Below are 15,948 nucleotides of genomic sequence, written 5' to 3'. Positions count from 1 at the left end.
TTATTCATTCTAATCATCCAGAACGTTCAGAAGAAATATTTCCTGTTGATGAGATGATGCCGGATGTCAAGGAGGAGGGATGGAGCAGAGTAATGGACAGAACTGCTACTCCTAGGCCTGCTGCTGAGTCATTGCGTACCTTTTGGCCCCTTAACCAATGCTGAGGGGAGCTTGTTTCCATCTGTCTTTCTCCAAAGACTTCAACAGTACTAAAGGTTTGCATAAGGCCAGGAAACACATAGAAAGGTAGTGCAACATGAATTAGAAACAGTATGCACAGACCCATTCCTTGCCCTCCAGAAGTAGAACAAAGGGTTGAATGTGAAGAAAAATGCTAACAAAACTTTGATTTGTGTCTTGTTCGTCTGGTGGTAGTGTAGCTGAAGGGCAAAACATGCTTGTGGAAGAAGCAGGCAGCCCAGCAGCAAAAAACTTGACTAGCTTTAAGTTCCCAGTACGAAGTAATCGTGACTACTCTTGCATCATTGCTGAAGAATGTGGAACGAGGCTGCCAATGTACTACGCATACAATTAAACCTAGCATAGGAAAAAACAAACCAGAGAATGTTTATCATAAAGCATCCACAATCAATCCTCTTGATACCTAGAGATTTTGATAGGTTTCCTTGTTTGTTTTATTTGACTTGAGCCGCTCCAATTATTTTCCCAGCATTTAAGCAAAGTAAGGAAATGCCAGATGGTATCCTCTGGTCCTCAACTCTTCTGAAGATAGTAGCCAGATGTTGAAGACAGTTGAAAAATCTGGAGGCAGTTAAGTGGAGGTTTCACTTCTGCGTGTTGAGCAAGAGGGCCAGGGTAGTGGAAACCAAATGAAACTATTTTTTTAAAGATTAATTTCTGGCAGCTATTAAAGGAGCAAAAGCTCTTGTGTGCCTCAACATTCTTATAAAGCCTTAATCCTAAAGGAAACTTTTTCCAAGTCTCTGACAGGTCCTAAAAATTTAAGTGTCAAAATATGGCGGAAAATATGCAGATGGAACAGTGGTATTCAAAACATTTGCAATGCAATCAATTCAGTGCAACCCAGGCTAGCTTATAAAACAGCGAGAGCAAATAGGAATTCTGTTATAACTATGAGGAAATGTAATAAACCACATTTCGCCTGAAAGCAACTGGTCCGCAGTCCTGTTTCCTCTGTTATTGCAAAATTGTGTTCCATAATCACCTTAGTGGTATTTAAACACTGCAGTGGTTTCCCTTCCTAGCCTCTTTATAGTTTAATGGAAAGAGGATAAATCAAGAGCCCTACTTTCCTTCATCAGTATTCATTTAGGAGAGGGTTGGTACTCTGTAACTTCTAAACATGGTTTCTGAGCCTCTTAGAACTTCTCACTGGTGCCACTGCCAACTGAAAACAAGATCTACCATTTTGAAAAAGAAGCATACAAAATGCTGGTGCAATAGGGCAAAATTAGTTTAGCAATTGTTTTTTGGCCAAAAGATACAGCAAAAATAATAGAAAACAGGTCAAGCCTTCCACAAAAACCAAAACAAAACCCAACAACAGAAAATTCCAGCTTCAATTTGCATGTCATGGCTATATCCATTTTTTAAAAAAACAGGCAGCAGCAAATTATAAAACACCAAGGCAGGCCAAAGTCATGCCACTGATTCCCAAAGAAGTGACTGTGCCCTTCCTGTTCATCTTTAGACTAAAGCTCTACAGCAGGGGTGTCAAACTCAATTTCATTGAGGGCCGCATCAGCATTGCGGTTGCCCTCAGCCTACTGGGTGGGCGTGGCTAGAGTGCATATGGCCTACTGGATGGGCATGGCCAGCTCTACATCGTTCGCATCAAGGGTGCCTATGGGGGCCTGGGCAGGAGTGGGACAGATCTGAGGGTCTCTGGCAGAAGGAGGGTCTCTGGGCCAGGGCCAAGGCAGTGGGGGCTGTTCCCTCACTGTTTCCAGAATGGCTTCGCGGGCCACATGAAACCACTTCGCGGGCCGGATCCGGCCCCCGGGCCTTATGTTTGACATGTCTGCTCTACAGGATAATAGGCGAATGTAGACCTGAGCCTTTTTCTGTTCTAGGATAATAGATTATCCTTGCATATTAGTATACTGTAGTCAAATTATTCTTACAAAATGGGATTAAAAAAAAGCTTTTCTCCAGAGGAGCTAAACAAGAAATTATTTCCTACTCAATTTGGTGCAGTATTATTTATGAAATTTTGTTTGCTGCTCATCTCATATCCAATGACTCTGGATGCAGTAATTACAAAAAGACAACCTTCATTTAGAAAAAATATGTTCTTTGTAAAGCATGCTTATCACTCAAGCACAAGCTTGTAGATTAAAAAAAAGAGAACAATGAAACTGTATTGCAAACAGTTCACATGCTTTTGTTATCTCATCATTTCCTTTAGAAATGACTTGCAAGGAGAAGTTTTAAGCAAAGGCATTAGCTTACTTTTTCATCCTGAGGCCTGAAGCGTCTAGTAAGGGATTGAAACACAAGCTGATTTAAGTTCTAGCTTTGGGAGTCATGTGGTATAGAAAATGAATAAACAAGTATATACTTTGTACCTTTCTTACTGTATACACCCAACTTTTATCTCAATTAATTGAGTGCTGAAACTACTTTATAGTAACAGATTTCCAAAGCCGCCCTTCTGTCACAAGCTAAACATACCAGTATTTGTGCTGTGTACTACTCATTTCTTTCTGGAAAACCATACTATGGCCTGTTACAATTTGTAACCACGTTTTCTCATCTGCCATGTATTTCTGAAAGTTATGGTTACTTGCATCTTGCCATGGTAAAAAGTTAACTCAGAATTGATTTTACCTCCTTGCCATATAAATGGTATTACCGTGTTGTAAGAAACCCATTTACTTACCAGACATATCCCTCCCCCTGAAAAAGCTGTTATGGAATTTCTTCATAAAAGGCTTGTTCGCCACCCACTTGAGCATTCTTTCTGAAGCCAAAGGAGAGTCAGTTAGCTGCTTAGGTATCAGTTCTCAACTCTTAAGTAATATCTTTTGTAGATTGAGGCACCAAATACATTGGCCTCCACCTTGTATGATCCTTGGAAATTCTAAAAATTGAAATTTCAACACCCTTGGGCAATACCAGATGAGAGATGGCTGCTTCTGTCGGGCCATATATTGCAACCACTGTCACAGCTCACACATTGCTTCTTAACATAACTCAATGATTCAATGCTACATTTATGACCTACGGGTCATCCTTACCTATCTGCTATTTGCAGATTTTCCACTTCCTTCAGCTGTCCTAGATTATTCACATAGCATCTCCTCCTATTCATCTCTGCATCATCACATCAACTCCCCAGTACGGGGTTCTTTCTGAGCTGCTCTTTGAATATTTATGGCAAAGCCCGTGTCAAACAGATTTTTTCCTTTCCTGGTGGAATCTGGACCGCAAAAGGTTGAATTGCAGGACTGCTAATAGATGGATATTTCGAAAATACTGTATCAGATACTTCATCCCATTATTGTGTTAATGTCTATATAAAGAAACAAAGAATTGCACTGATGTTCTTCCACCAGTTATCAGCCTATATCTGAGCATGTAAATTGGGGGAATGTACAAACTAACCCAAATCCAATAGATCTTGATCAACCCTTTATTTCCCTTCCTTACACCAGAGTGCCCTTAAATTCACATGCAAGCGAAATAGATGGGGGGGGGGGGCAGTGCAGGACCAAATGCATTCAGTCCTGTTGTAAAAGAGGCTTAATTAGCAGAAGGAACTATTCAGCCTAGATTTTTAAAGGGCCTTATTATAGCAGATACTTTCTCGGATCAGAACTATTGTTTCATTTTTAGATCTGAGAAAGTATCTGCTATAAGGCCCTTTAAAAATCTAGGCTGCATAGTTCCTTCTGCTAATTAAGCCTCTTTTACAACAGGACTGAATGCATTAGTTTATGAGACATGACTATTATATGTCTGATTTCTTCTCTTTGCCTGCCTGTCTGCATATTGAAAAGGTAACAGGATTCTGATGGAGTCATAGTAACAGAGGCCTGGGGCCCAGGTATAAAGCACTCTCAGAATTCCTATCCAGCACATACTCAAATATATAAGAGTGTGTTAAGGCTAAAGGCTGCACTTTTGTCGGTTTAATATATAAACTGTTGGGTGAGGACTGGGGAACTCCCTAAGTTCAAAACCACTATCAGCTATGGAAGCTCACTCTAAGCCCAACCTACCTTGTATGTATTGAGGGGGAAACTGGAAGGAGTGCTTAGATAGGCCTTGAGTTCCTGAATGAAAATCAGGATACAGCTCAAAAAAAAAGCAACTCTTCTACATTTCTAAAATAGTTGAGTGCACAAGCATATCACATCTGCCTAATGCTCTCTAATAGTTTTGAAGCTTGTCTGGGTTTTTTTGTTTTTTTTGGAATGAGAGCTGTGCCATACTCAGAAATATGTGTGCCCAAGTAAGAAGGGCTATTGGGGGGTGGGTGGATTTCCTTAGATATTTAGGATAATTTTTCATCCAGTTTGTATGTAGTCATTCAACTTGGCAAAGTACAAGATGAGGATGACTTCAAAGTTCTGGGGAATTTGCTTCCGGAACAAAGTAAATTAAAAACAGTGACATACTATCAACAATTCCTGGAAGCATGAGAGATAAGGTTTGGATTAGGAAGCAAGCCATTCAATGTTTTCCATCGCCGAGAGGAACTATCTGGCCCTTAAAAGTGTACTTTCTGTATTTTGTATGGTATAATTTGCTTTGAAAGCAGGAATCCCATCTGCTGAATTAAGTATTATTTTAGGTGTTGAAAGTATTAAAGAATTTGCTATATTAAAATAGTGTTTTTCTACAAACAGAAGTAAAAACCAACGATAACATTAGTTTGCCTTATTTTCATATACATGTTTGGAACATCAGCTTTCTTAAACATGTGTACAAATCTGATGTTAGGAGGATTTGGTAAAGTAGTTATCTCATTCTCAGCAACTTCCTTTTATCTTTTCTTTGCAAGTAAAACCAGTTTCACTGTCAATTCTTGAAAAAACACTTGGGATTTATTGATTTAAACTGCAAACAGTCGTTACAAAAGATTTTCTTAAATAAACTCACATAAAGGAAAAAGGAAAAAAAAGCAATGTAGTGAACAGTAATGGGAAAAATTACATTCAATGTGTTCTTTGTGCCAGCAATGTTTACCTTTAAAAGAGGAAACACTCCATTCTTGGAATACAGAAATGCAAAGACAAACTACATTTGGAATGTCTTCAGACAGGCACTTGAAACCAAAGGGTAATTTTCTTTTCCTTTAAATACTTACAAAAAAAAAAGGAAGCAAAAGATCTTCCTTTTCATTGTCTCACAGCACAGCTTATGCTTATACATTCTAGAGGCCAGCAGTGAAATTCGCATTCTGCTGAAGTCACTGACAAAATACTCCAATGACATCAGTATGGCCAGAATTTCACCCCACCTGGGAGAGGCCTTGTTGGGCAAAGGAAGGCAAAGAAGCACATGAAACTCAATTTGCAGTCTGACACAAAAAGGGGAACGATCTAAAATAAATAATCCGAACACAGTTGTTGCATTTTTTAAATTAAATTTTCATTTTTTAAAAATAAAATAACCAAAAAAGTGTAAAGTTACAAAAATGTCATTGTAGTATAATATATTAAACTGTGGGGGAGGGGGAAAAAGAAAGACTTCACAATCTTAAGATTAATATGGAAGATCATAATTTAAACATAAAAGAATATATTCTATGAATTCATCATCCAGATAAATATGAACAAAATTAACAAAAAAGCATAGGTTTCAGCAATAAATACGTTTTTGATAAGTTAAATAAGCTTTATATTGTTGTGCAGTGACAAGCAAAATTTGCTCTCCAATTTCTGAAGTTATACAAAATTAAAAACCCAGAAAAAAAAATAAAATAAAAAGCTTGGCGTGAGTGCTCTATGGATAGGTCTATTGTACTCTAGAGCAAAACCATTAAAGCTATGACTACTGGAACTTTGTTTACACTGAACTTGCATGTGTGGAATGAACACCGTTAGATACCCCTCCCCTCCCCACTTTTTGTGAAGATGTCACATGTACATGCGGAGAACCTGTAGCACCAAAAGCAAGTCGTTCAATGTCCATCTGGCTTAAATCTCCATTTACCAAGTCCCACGCATGTTAGAGTGAACTGTCCATTCTCAGCTGTTCTTCTGGCTGACCTGAGTTGATTCAGGCAACAAGCCTTTATAAAATGTGGAAGGGGCTGGATGTTAACAGATGTCCACCTGCCCTCTGTCTACTGAACACAGGCAAAGGAAGGGAAGACAAAGAAAGGGAAGAGGTTTCTGCATCTGAACTACTGCTCATGACAGGAGTTGTTCTAGATATTCCTGCACATCTGGAAATGCAGAGCTCCATAGATGCTGCTGGTGCCCTCTGCAGCTGGAGAGGTAATATAGTCACAGTGAACATATTAAAAGGCACTACACTTGTAAACGTTTATCACTTTTTTCGTAATTTGGCACTTGCGGTTTCAGCCAGTGTCTGGACTCTAGGCAGGTGGACAACCTTGGAGTTAACATCAAACCCAAAGATGCTAAGGGAGATTTAGGAGAGAAAGGGGGCTACAAGCTTAACATTGTAATACATGTGGGAAGAGGCCAAAAGGCAATACCAGATTATTCGTCAGAGATGGACAGTCTGCTGAAGATGGGAAGACGTCTTGAGGTGTCCAGGATTGGCGAATCCGAGCCACTGTGGCTACTGCTAGAGCTGCTCAGATAACCTTCCTGGTCAGAGAGAGAGCCCTGTGGACTCGGAGGAGAGTCAAACATGTTTGGGGACTCAGACATGGGTCTAAGAAGGAAAGCAGTGGGTGAGCCCCCCCCAGGCACCTGCACCCCCATACTAGGAGCAAAGAGATTGGTCAGCTCCTGGCTGGAAAAGGTGAATGGATTGCTGGCACAGTCAGGCAAAGTAGGAGAAACCAGGAGGTCATCAGCACTTATGATGGGCGGAGGGGTTATTGAGGTGGGGCTGTCCAGCAGCCCATTGGCAGCAACAGCACTTGGGAAGCCAGCAAAGCTGAAACTGTGTTGGAGGCGGGGTCTTTCAGCAATCACAGGCTCTCGACCGCCACCAGCTACAGCCCGGCGCTCCTCAGCATTGTGGATGAAATGACAGCGAGGCCCATAAGGGCAGAAGCCAATGGTATGGAAAGTGCGACAGAGCTCCGTCTTGTACTTGGGATGGCGGGTCAAACTTCGCAGCTCATGAATGCCGTGAGCAAACTGGCACTTGTCTCCGTATTTGCAGGTCCCATTCTCCTCAAACGGGCGGCAGAGCTCCGTCTTGTAGCGACTTGAGTTGACTTGCCCACTGGGCTGCTTTTGCTGAAGCAGGCGCTCTCCACCTTCGGAGAAGGAGCGGTCTCGAAAGCGGTTCTCCCTGGGCCCCAAGGCTGGGGCTGGCTCTCCCTTAAGGCCGTTAAGGAGATGGGTCTGATGGAACTTAGAATTGGGCAGGGTGACAGAATGCCTCCTGGGGAAACCCCCGCCAGCCGGAGTTCCTACCGCCTTCCTGTCCAAAAGACACCCTCCAGCAGCAGAGGGGTTGTAATTCAGCATCTTGTTACTCTGGAAGGAGGAAGTAAAAAAGCAGTCAGCAATCCAGCTTTCAGCTTGACTTGTTTATGCTCTTAAACCTGACCACTCTACTACCCTTTTTCCACAGCCACACAACTGATTTGCCAACAGTAAAATGACTAAAGCTCTCTTCTGTACCAGACAGGTCAAACTGTAGGGAGCACACACCACTAATCACAAGCATGAAGTAAGCAAGCAACTCAAGATTTTCAATAGCTTTCCCACAGGTTCATATTTATTGTATCAATGAAACACATTTTGATTTGTCCTACATAAAAGTGTATCACCATACAACAGGAAGAAGTATCAGCCATAATCTGACTATCATACCATAGTACTTTTCTGAATACAAGCTGTAGGCTCCCTTAATAATTTATGCACAAGAGCCAAACCTCGTTTCAACACAATTCTTTCCCAAACCTCTAGAGAAGAAGAATCAGATCTTTTCCACTAACACTTTCAACTTTATTTTTCCAGGACCCTCAAATGTATTTCTTGGTGAAGAGAGTCTATGCAGGCTTTTTGTAAGATATGAGCTTGGGGAAAGATGTTAAGTTAGAATTTCTCAATTAGTATCATTGTGCCACCTCACTTTCTGCACAGAAATTATATTTCACGTGATTCATACATGACTTCATCTCTCTAAAAATTCCTTTCCAATTAGTTTTCTGACCCTGCGAAGGAATCTTTTTTTTCCCCTCTCAAAGTTCGAGCAACTTTTTAGTTTGGGCTACACGTGACCCTCAACCTAAAACACTTTTATTATTTCAAAACTGATTCCGTGTCTATATCATACACATTTAACAACAAAAAAAAGAGGGAAACCAAATGCAGAACAACTCCCACACCACTCAACTTTTGCAAGCGGTTAGCAATACACCAAAGGACGCAGGAAAAAAAAAAAAAACAGCCCAGGTTGTCAATTCCGTTTCTCAAAATTGAGGAAGTTACAGGCTCTTTCTTCCCACTGCCTTCACACGCCGACAACTCTTCACAAGACTTAAGAAACGCATACACCCAAAGCGACTTCGGCTAAACCAAGATAAGCTAGCGGAGAACGAGAAAGACGTAGTAGCCACATGAGTGGGCAGAGCGATAAGAAAAGCAAACTTGCAGAAATAAAAAGGGAGCAAAGTAAAGCAGGGCAGAAACCGGGGAGGCGGGAGGGGGCGGGGTGACTAGCCTGGAAACCAGGGGTCTTCAAACTTGGCCCTTTTATGACTTGTGGACTTCAACTCCCAGAATTCCTCAGCCAGCGAAGCTGGCTGAGGAATTCTGGGAGTTGAAGTCCACAAGTCATAAAAGGGCCAAGTTTGAAGACCCCTGCTGTAAACGCTATTTTGCCGAAGCCTGAAGCCAGAACCTCCTCCTACCACCCCCCTACCTTCCCGTCGCCCATCACGCACGGCTCGAGTTCCCCTTTCCAGCAAGCCGAGACCCGTAAGCGGGAAGCAGCGGGCGCGCCAAGCTTGCGGGAAATTCGTGGCAACCGCCAGCCATCTTTCTCCACCCCCACCCCCGAACAAAACGTGGGGGTGCAGCCGAGTAAGTAAACCCCAGCAACTTTTCCAAAGCAGGAAAAAGACGTAAAGCGACCCACCCACCCCCACTGCCCAAGAAATCCCAGAACCCGACCGCAAAGGGCTGCAAAAGGCTTTGTTGCATTCCACCACATGGAGGGGGAGGGGAGGGGAGGGGAAGGGCGGTCGAGAGGAAACACGCCTTAGTCCCCCCGAGTACCGAATTTAGGATGAAAAAGGGACGCTTCCAGCGAAATCGGCTGCTTCGCGCATGAGTTTTTATCGGTGCAAGGTTTTTTTTAAAACGGAAAACTTGCTTTTTTTTTCCCCTTTCGAACTTTTCGGGTGAACGGCGCAAACCATTCCACGCTTCTTTCCAAAACAAACAAACAAACGAAACAAAACAAAAAAAAAACTACGGGCGAAGTTGATTGAAAACTGAAAAAAATCCTAGGAGAGATCCCATTTTTTTTTGAAACCGCGAAATAATTCCGAGCGAAACAATAAGCAGAACTACCTACCCCAAAGTCAAAACACCTCCCCACCCACTCTCACCCCCCCCATAAGAGACTTTCCAGCAATTCAACTTAAGATTTGGGGCTCACTTGGGCAACTTTTTTCCCCCCCCATGTTAGCTTCTCGGCTCTTTGAGCACTTATGAAGGCCAAAATGCAGCTTATGCTGCTTTTAAAGCAACGCACGTTCTCTCCAACTTTTTTTTTCCTTTCAAACTCTTGAATTTGGAGGAGAGGGGGGAAAAAAAAGGGCGGCAGAGGGCATTAGATGTTGAACGAAAGAAACCCTGTTTTACTCTCCCGAAGCAAACGAAACAAAAGCTTTTATTTAAAAAAAAAGTTTGAGAAGAGAATGCGGGAGGTAACTTACTTTGCATAAAACTTCACTCAAGTCGAAGATTGTTGGAGACACGAGGGCTGTAGACATCTTCAACTAGTAAAAAAAAAAGAGGAATGAAGAAAAAAATATCGGAGTAACTCTTTTGAACAGAAAAACAAAATGATTCGGTGTTGTAAGGCACAGCCTCCAGTTTTCCTGGGACGGACTCCCTTTTGCCCCCCTCCAGCTCCAACAATTCCCCTTTCTCGTTCCTTCCAGAAGAACTTAACCAAAAAGCTCGATTTATAAAGTTTCAGCTCTTTACGCCGTGGGAGGAGTTGTAACTTCATTTAAATGAGAGAGGCGGAGGGAGCCGACGACGAAGGGAGAGGGGGGGAAAATCACCCAGTTGGGGGGGTCAAACCGACCGAAAGCCCTTCGGGAAGACGGACAGGGGTGGGGGGAGGAGGGAAGAAGGGGGGGAGGGCCTTCCTTGAAGCTCTCGTTTTTAATTTGGGGGGCAAAAAAAGTTTTGAAGAGAGTAGTGTTTGTACAAGTTACCTCTAATTAGGCGACGAACGAAGGGGCTAGTTAAGCCTCTTTTGTTGGGACTTGAATGTAACATGTGACGCTATTCGCTGCAGCCGATGCGGCGGCTCTCCTCCTCCTCCTCCTCCTCTACTTAAGGCGGGATCAATTGTTTCCTTGAGAAGGTTTGGAGGGTTCCTTCGGGCTTGTGAGCGGGAGCTCAGGCAAAGTTTGGGCTCTCAGTTTCCTCTTTTCCTCCCCCCTCTCCCCGCCGCCGAGAAGATTTGTTTTTTTTTTTTCCCTGACTGCGGGATCGATACGGTGCAGTCATCATTTTTGCCTGAAATGGTATAGGGTTTCCTGCCTGAGCAGGGGGTTGGACTAGATGACCTCCAAGGTCCCTTCCAACTTTATTATATTATTATTATTATTATTATTATTATTATTATTATTATTATTATTATTATTATTAATAATAATAATATCATCATCATCATCTTGAAGGCGGGGGTTGCTGGACGCCCATCTTTTAAGGGAGCCAGGCTAACTGAATCCCACAGGGCTTTGCTTCCGAGCAAGCCAAAGCAGGAATATGGGAGCTTGGCTGCGTGCTTTTCTTTCTAAAGGCTTTTCTTTACTTTGAAATAGGTTCTGGTCAAAGCAAGGGATGGAGAGAGATCGTCGTAAATGTCGATAGGATCAGAACATTTAAAAAAAAATAAGGAACTCGCGTTGAGTTTCTTCGCGCCGACCAGGGTACGAAGCCGCTCCCGCCCCCAGATTTTTGTATTAATCATCTTAGAAGTTAATTCGGAGGAAAAAAGGTCTGGCCCCAGAATCGTTTGTGTGTTGTAATGTTTAAAAAAGAAAAAAGGTCAAATTTTGGGAGGAAAGAAATTTAGAGAAAATTCCGCGAACCGTTTTTGTCTAAATTGCCGCTGGAAAACGACTTGTGGAGTTGTTGTGTCCCTCTCCCCCCGCCCCCCGCGAAGTTTTTACAGAGATTGCCACATTGCTAACGTGCGTTCCTGCAAAGGGCGCTTTTTTAAAAAAAACAACAACTGCTTCCATGTTTATTTGAATAGCTGGTTGCAATTTTAACTCTGGCCTTTCCTCCACTTTTTAAATTGAGTATTATGTCGGATGGTTTCCCGACCGAGTCGAGTTTTGTTCGTTTTGGCGCTTATTCGAACTGGGGAAGGGACACATGCATCGGAACGTGATTTGCTGAATTTGTTCCCCCGCAGCCTTTTAAGTTGTGGAAGAAAGGGCTAGGTAGACTGTGAAGCGGAGCTGGTAATATTTCCTTCCTCTTTCCATGTGACCTCGCAACTGAAGCCTCACCTCCCGAGATGATTGTGGCACAACACTTAAAGAGGTCTCGGCCTGTTAGGAAACGCGGCGCCGTTTCCATCGCTGCGTAATGAGGCCACTTGCTAGCCGCATTTTCCCGCTCGCTGTAGAGCGCACCATTTTGGTTTCCTCTCCCCGCCCCCTCTCCCGGGTACGTCTGAAGCGTGTGTACATAACGCAGGTTATATCTCCTTTTTCCATCGCCTAAAAAGCTTCCCGCCTTGGGCTGGCTTGCATCTCTGCTTTGATTTAATTCTACTGCCTCGATACGTACTCAGGCGTTGCCTTTTTTCCCTCCCTCCCAGCGTTCCCCTTTTCCGTTTCATTGTATGTATAAGACTGTTGGGGGGGGGCGGAACCCTCCCATTTCAGTGTCTCAAAACATGGGATTCTTCTTACTGGTTAATTAAAGAGGATGTTGGCCTTTGCGAATTTAACTGCCTTTTTTCCCCTCCTTTCCGCTAGGCAAGAGCATGATTTAACTTAGTTTTTTGTTGTTATGTTGGAGAATATTTACACCAGGGGTCTTCAAACTTGGCCCTTTTATGACTTGTGGACTTCAACTCCCAGAATTCCTCTGAGGAATTCTGGGAGTTGAAGTCCACAAGTCATAAAAGGGCCAAGTTTGAAGACCCCTGATTTACACTATTCAACAGGTGCAGGAGAACCTGGACACTGAATTTAATTCTATGCTGAGGAAACCCTTCAAATAAAAAGATTTACAGAAAATGAGAAACTCGGAAATGATCCCTCCCTTTGGGAATGTACTGCCTAACAGAGAGCTGATGCTGGACTTTCTTTGGTGACAGTGGAAAATGAGCAGAACCAGCGATGCCGAAATGTTTTGCTTTACAGCAGGGGTGTCAAACTCAATTTCATTGAGGGCCGCATCAGCATTGCGGTTGCCCTCAGGGGGCCGGGTGGGTATGGCCAGGGTGGGCGTGGCCTACTGGGTGGGCGTGGCTAGAGTGCATATGGCCTGCTGGGTGGGCGTGGCCAGCTCTACATCGTTCGCATCAAGGGTGCCTATGGGGGCCTGGGCAGGAGTGGGACAGATCTGAGGGTCTCTGGCAGAAGGAGGGTCTCTGGGCCAGGGCCAAGGCAGTGGGGGCCGTTCCCTCACTGTTTCCAGGATGGCTTCGCGGGCCACGTGAAACCACTTCGCGGGCCGGATCCGGCCCCCGGGCCTTGTGTTTGACATGTCTGCTTTACAGCATCGAGAAACAAAGTGTATGTTCTAGATAGAACAAAAACTTGATTGAAAGGTTAAAACCTTGTCACCCAACCCTTGAACTATGCCTGAGTTGTTAAAAATCCAGATGTGAAATGGCGGTGAAGAAATACAGAAAAATCCAAACTGTACTGCCATTTCACAGCCATCCAGAGTCTTACAGTCCAGACACTATTTCTTCTTGAAGACCTTAACAGAAAAACGGAAGCTTTCTCAGAAATGCATCTCAGAATGTAACGACTCTTGCTTCTGTGTAAGAATGTTCTTCTGTACCGATTTCTAAAACAAACTTTCAAGAAGGCATAAATTCTGTTAAATGTCAGTTCTATGAAGACAGGAATGTCATCAAATAGACCTTGTGCCAATTTCCTCCCTGTTTGTTTCAGTCTGGCAACAAATGAATACTTCTGCAAGCCCCTTCCTCAGCTGCTTAATACTACTTGGTAGCCCCCCACAGGAGCATTTAAGTAGTGTTCATAGCTTGATGGCATTCATGCAGAAGTAAACACTATTGGTATCTACATGATAATACCCAGTGTAAATGTTGTCACAAAAGGGTTGGTACTGTGGTTGTACAATAACAACAGCTGTATAGCTATCTCAGTTGTGGAACAAACTGTGACTTGGATAGAGCAAGCATGACTTTGGCATAGGAGGAATAGACCTGTGTGTAAAGCTTGCAGTTTTTAACAAATATGAAATAAGCTTGACTACATCAGTAGGTTTGACTTGCTTCATCAGTAGTTAGCCACAAGAATAGTTATTTGCAAGGCTAAATTGGCTCCAGAGATGCCTGGACCCAGTTCAGAAAAAAGACTTCTAATTTCTGTTATTTGGGATTAGTCTGAATCGTTTGTAACAAATCTTGAGAAAATATTTCAGTAGTGCAGGTGATGTCTTCTAAAATTTCTGCTTGGATTACGTCTTTAAAAACTGATTTGGTAATTTATCACAAGCCATGTTTAAAGTCTTACCCTTTTGTAGTAATTTACCCTCTGTAAAAATATGATTTCTTTAGGATATGGAGTGTGTATGTGTGTGTGTGTTGACCTTCAAATCAGTTTTTGACTCTTGACAACAGCCTGGACTAGGGGCTACAGTTTTCTTGGCAAGATTTCAGAAGTCGCTTGCCATTTATTTATATTTAATTTATTTGCCGCCCATCTTACCGTGAGGTGACTCTGGGTGGCTTACAGTGTTAAAGACATTGCTTCCTGTGTAGGACTGAAAGAGTGTGACTTGCCCAAGATCACCCAGCTGGCTTTCTGCCTAAGGCAGGACTAGAGCTCACAGTCTCCCAATTTCTAGCCTGATTTCTTAAACCACTATCATACACCAAACTGGCTCTCCTCAGGGTTTGGCTCTCCTAAATATTTGATGAAAAACCAGAATCCATTGGAATCTCCATATTATGAATCTTATGTCACAAAAATGATAAACATTTCCAGTGACCTTAACTTTAAGAAACCCATTTAAACTTTAATTGTGTGTACAAAATGCTAAAGTTAACAATGGGATGAGCTTCCGTAGAGGAGGTTCCAGGAATTACAATAAAAGTAATCCTCAGCTTATAATAGTTCATTTAGAGACTATCCAAAGTTACAACATCACTGAAAAAAGTGACTCATTTTTCACAAGACCATTGCAGCATCCCCATGCTCACCTAAACAAAATTCAGACACTTGGCAACTGACTCATGTTTATGATGGTTGTAGTGTTGTTGGGTCTTGTAAATCACCTTTTGCAACTTCTAACAAGCCAGGTTCACTTAATAACCATATTACAAAGTAGTTAAGTTACTAGTGATTCACAACTCTGGCAAAGGTTGTAAAGTGGGGCAAAATACACTTAAATGTTTCACTCAGCAACATAAATTTTGGGCTCAATTGTGGTTGTAAATCAAGGACTACCTGTATGCCCTGCTGGAATAAACAAGAGGAACATTCCTAAATTAAAAATATTTCTGCAGTACTTCCAAGTCTCATAATGGAGGCACTAGTCATTGAATATGATCAGCTGCTTCAATGAGTGGTAATGTCTGTTCCAGAAGCCCAACTACAAAAGCAACGGGTGGAATTGCTGAAGAGTTCCCAAGAAAGTATGTACAGCTGAATAGTTACAGCTAGGGGAGCTTTGAAAGACGGGAGACCTTTCCAGGCCAGGAATTTGCCTGTAGGAGTGAAAGTGTAAAAATGATTGTGCAACCTGAATATCCATTGATCATTGGGGAAAAAATAAAATTCCCAAGAATAATAAAAGGATTGGCAAAAGAAAGTGTATAGCCAAATTGCAGCTACATCCTGATGCAGAGGCTTGTAATTACCCTAATATGGGAAACTTCCATGTGTGTCCATTGGGGGGAGGGAAGTAAGAGGGAGAAGCAAAAGGTGTGGAGATGTATGTAGGAGTAGAGCAACCATTAGGTAACCATTAGTGTTCTAAAATTGGATGGTTTTGCCTTTTGAGTAGCCCAGGAGGGATGGGATTCATTTTTTTGTTTTCCATGTCCCCAAATCTGCAGGTGCCTATGAATTTGCGGGACAAGAGGTACTTGTGTAAGTGTCCTGCCTCTTAACTACTCTGTAATTTACATAGCAGATATTTCCTGCTGCTAACTTAAAATACAGAAATGGTCCTGAGGAATTTCTCCAAGATAATATTTGTGTCTTGCATTTTGTACAAAGGAATGTGCTGGGCCGTTTGAACACTCACTTAACTAAACCATAAGGGAAAAAGTTAGTTGGTCATGAAAACCTAGGGTTTTGTTTGGTGTGTGGAAGTCCTGCACCTAGCAATGACATTGTTCAATCAAAACTTAATTGAAAAAGGTTCAGAATTAATGCAGCTGGAAGGACGT

General features: G+C 42.5%; 1 protein-coding gene and 1 long non-coding RNA gene across 12 annotated transcripts in view; one reads left to right on the top strand and one right to left on the bottom strand.

Annotated features, from left to right (window-relative positions):
- Positions 1–15,948, bottom strand: part of ZFP36L1 (ZFP36 ring finger protein like 1) — a 36,466-nt gene that overhangs the window by 19,362 nt on the left and 1,156 nt on the right. The window contains exons 1-3 of one of the 11 annotated variants that reach the window (XR_014490712.1): positions 3,222–3,398; positions 2,864–2,944; positions 605–791 (exon numbers count right to left, since the gene is read on the bottom strand). Coding sequence is in view for 2 of the 11 variants with exons in the window: in XM_083348507.1 (XP_083204633.1) it covers positions 6,660–7,616; positions 10,031–10,093 (1,020 nt within the window). In the remaining 9 variants the exon portion in view is untranslated. Of the gene's footprint in view, positions 1–604; positions 792–2,863; positions 2,945–3,221; positions 3,407–5,011; positions 7,617–10,030; positions 10,336–10,540; positions 10,891–15,948 lie in introns of those variants that run through there. The other 10 variants (XM_083348508.1, XR_014490708.1, XR_014490709.1 and 7 more) reach the window with 10 other exon arrangements.
- Positions 10,939–15,929, top strand: LOC310631807. The gene is made up of 3 exons (XR_014490717.1): positions 10,939–12,011; positions 12,517–12,722; positions 13,082–15,929. It is a non-coding gene; the product is annotated as an uncharacterized lncRNA (long non-coding RNA).

The sequence above is a fragment of the Vipera ursinii genome, assembly GCF_947247035.1.
Source record: "Vipera ursinii genome assembly, chromosome: 1".
Lineage (NCBI taxonomy): Eukaryota > Metazoa > Chordata > Lepidosauria > Squamata > Viperidae > Vipera > Vipera ursinii.
Note: the sequence above shows the minus strand (reverse complement) of the source record. Positions and strands in the feature narration are given on the sequence as shown.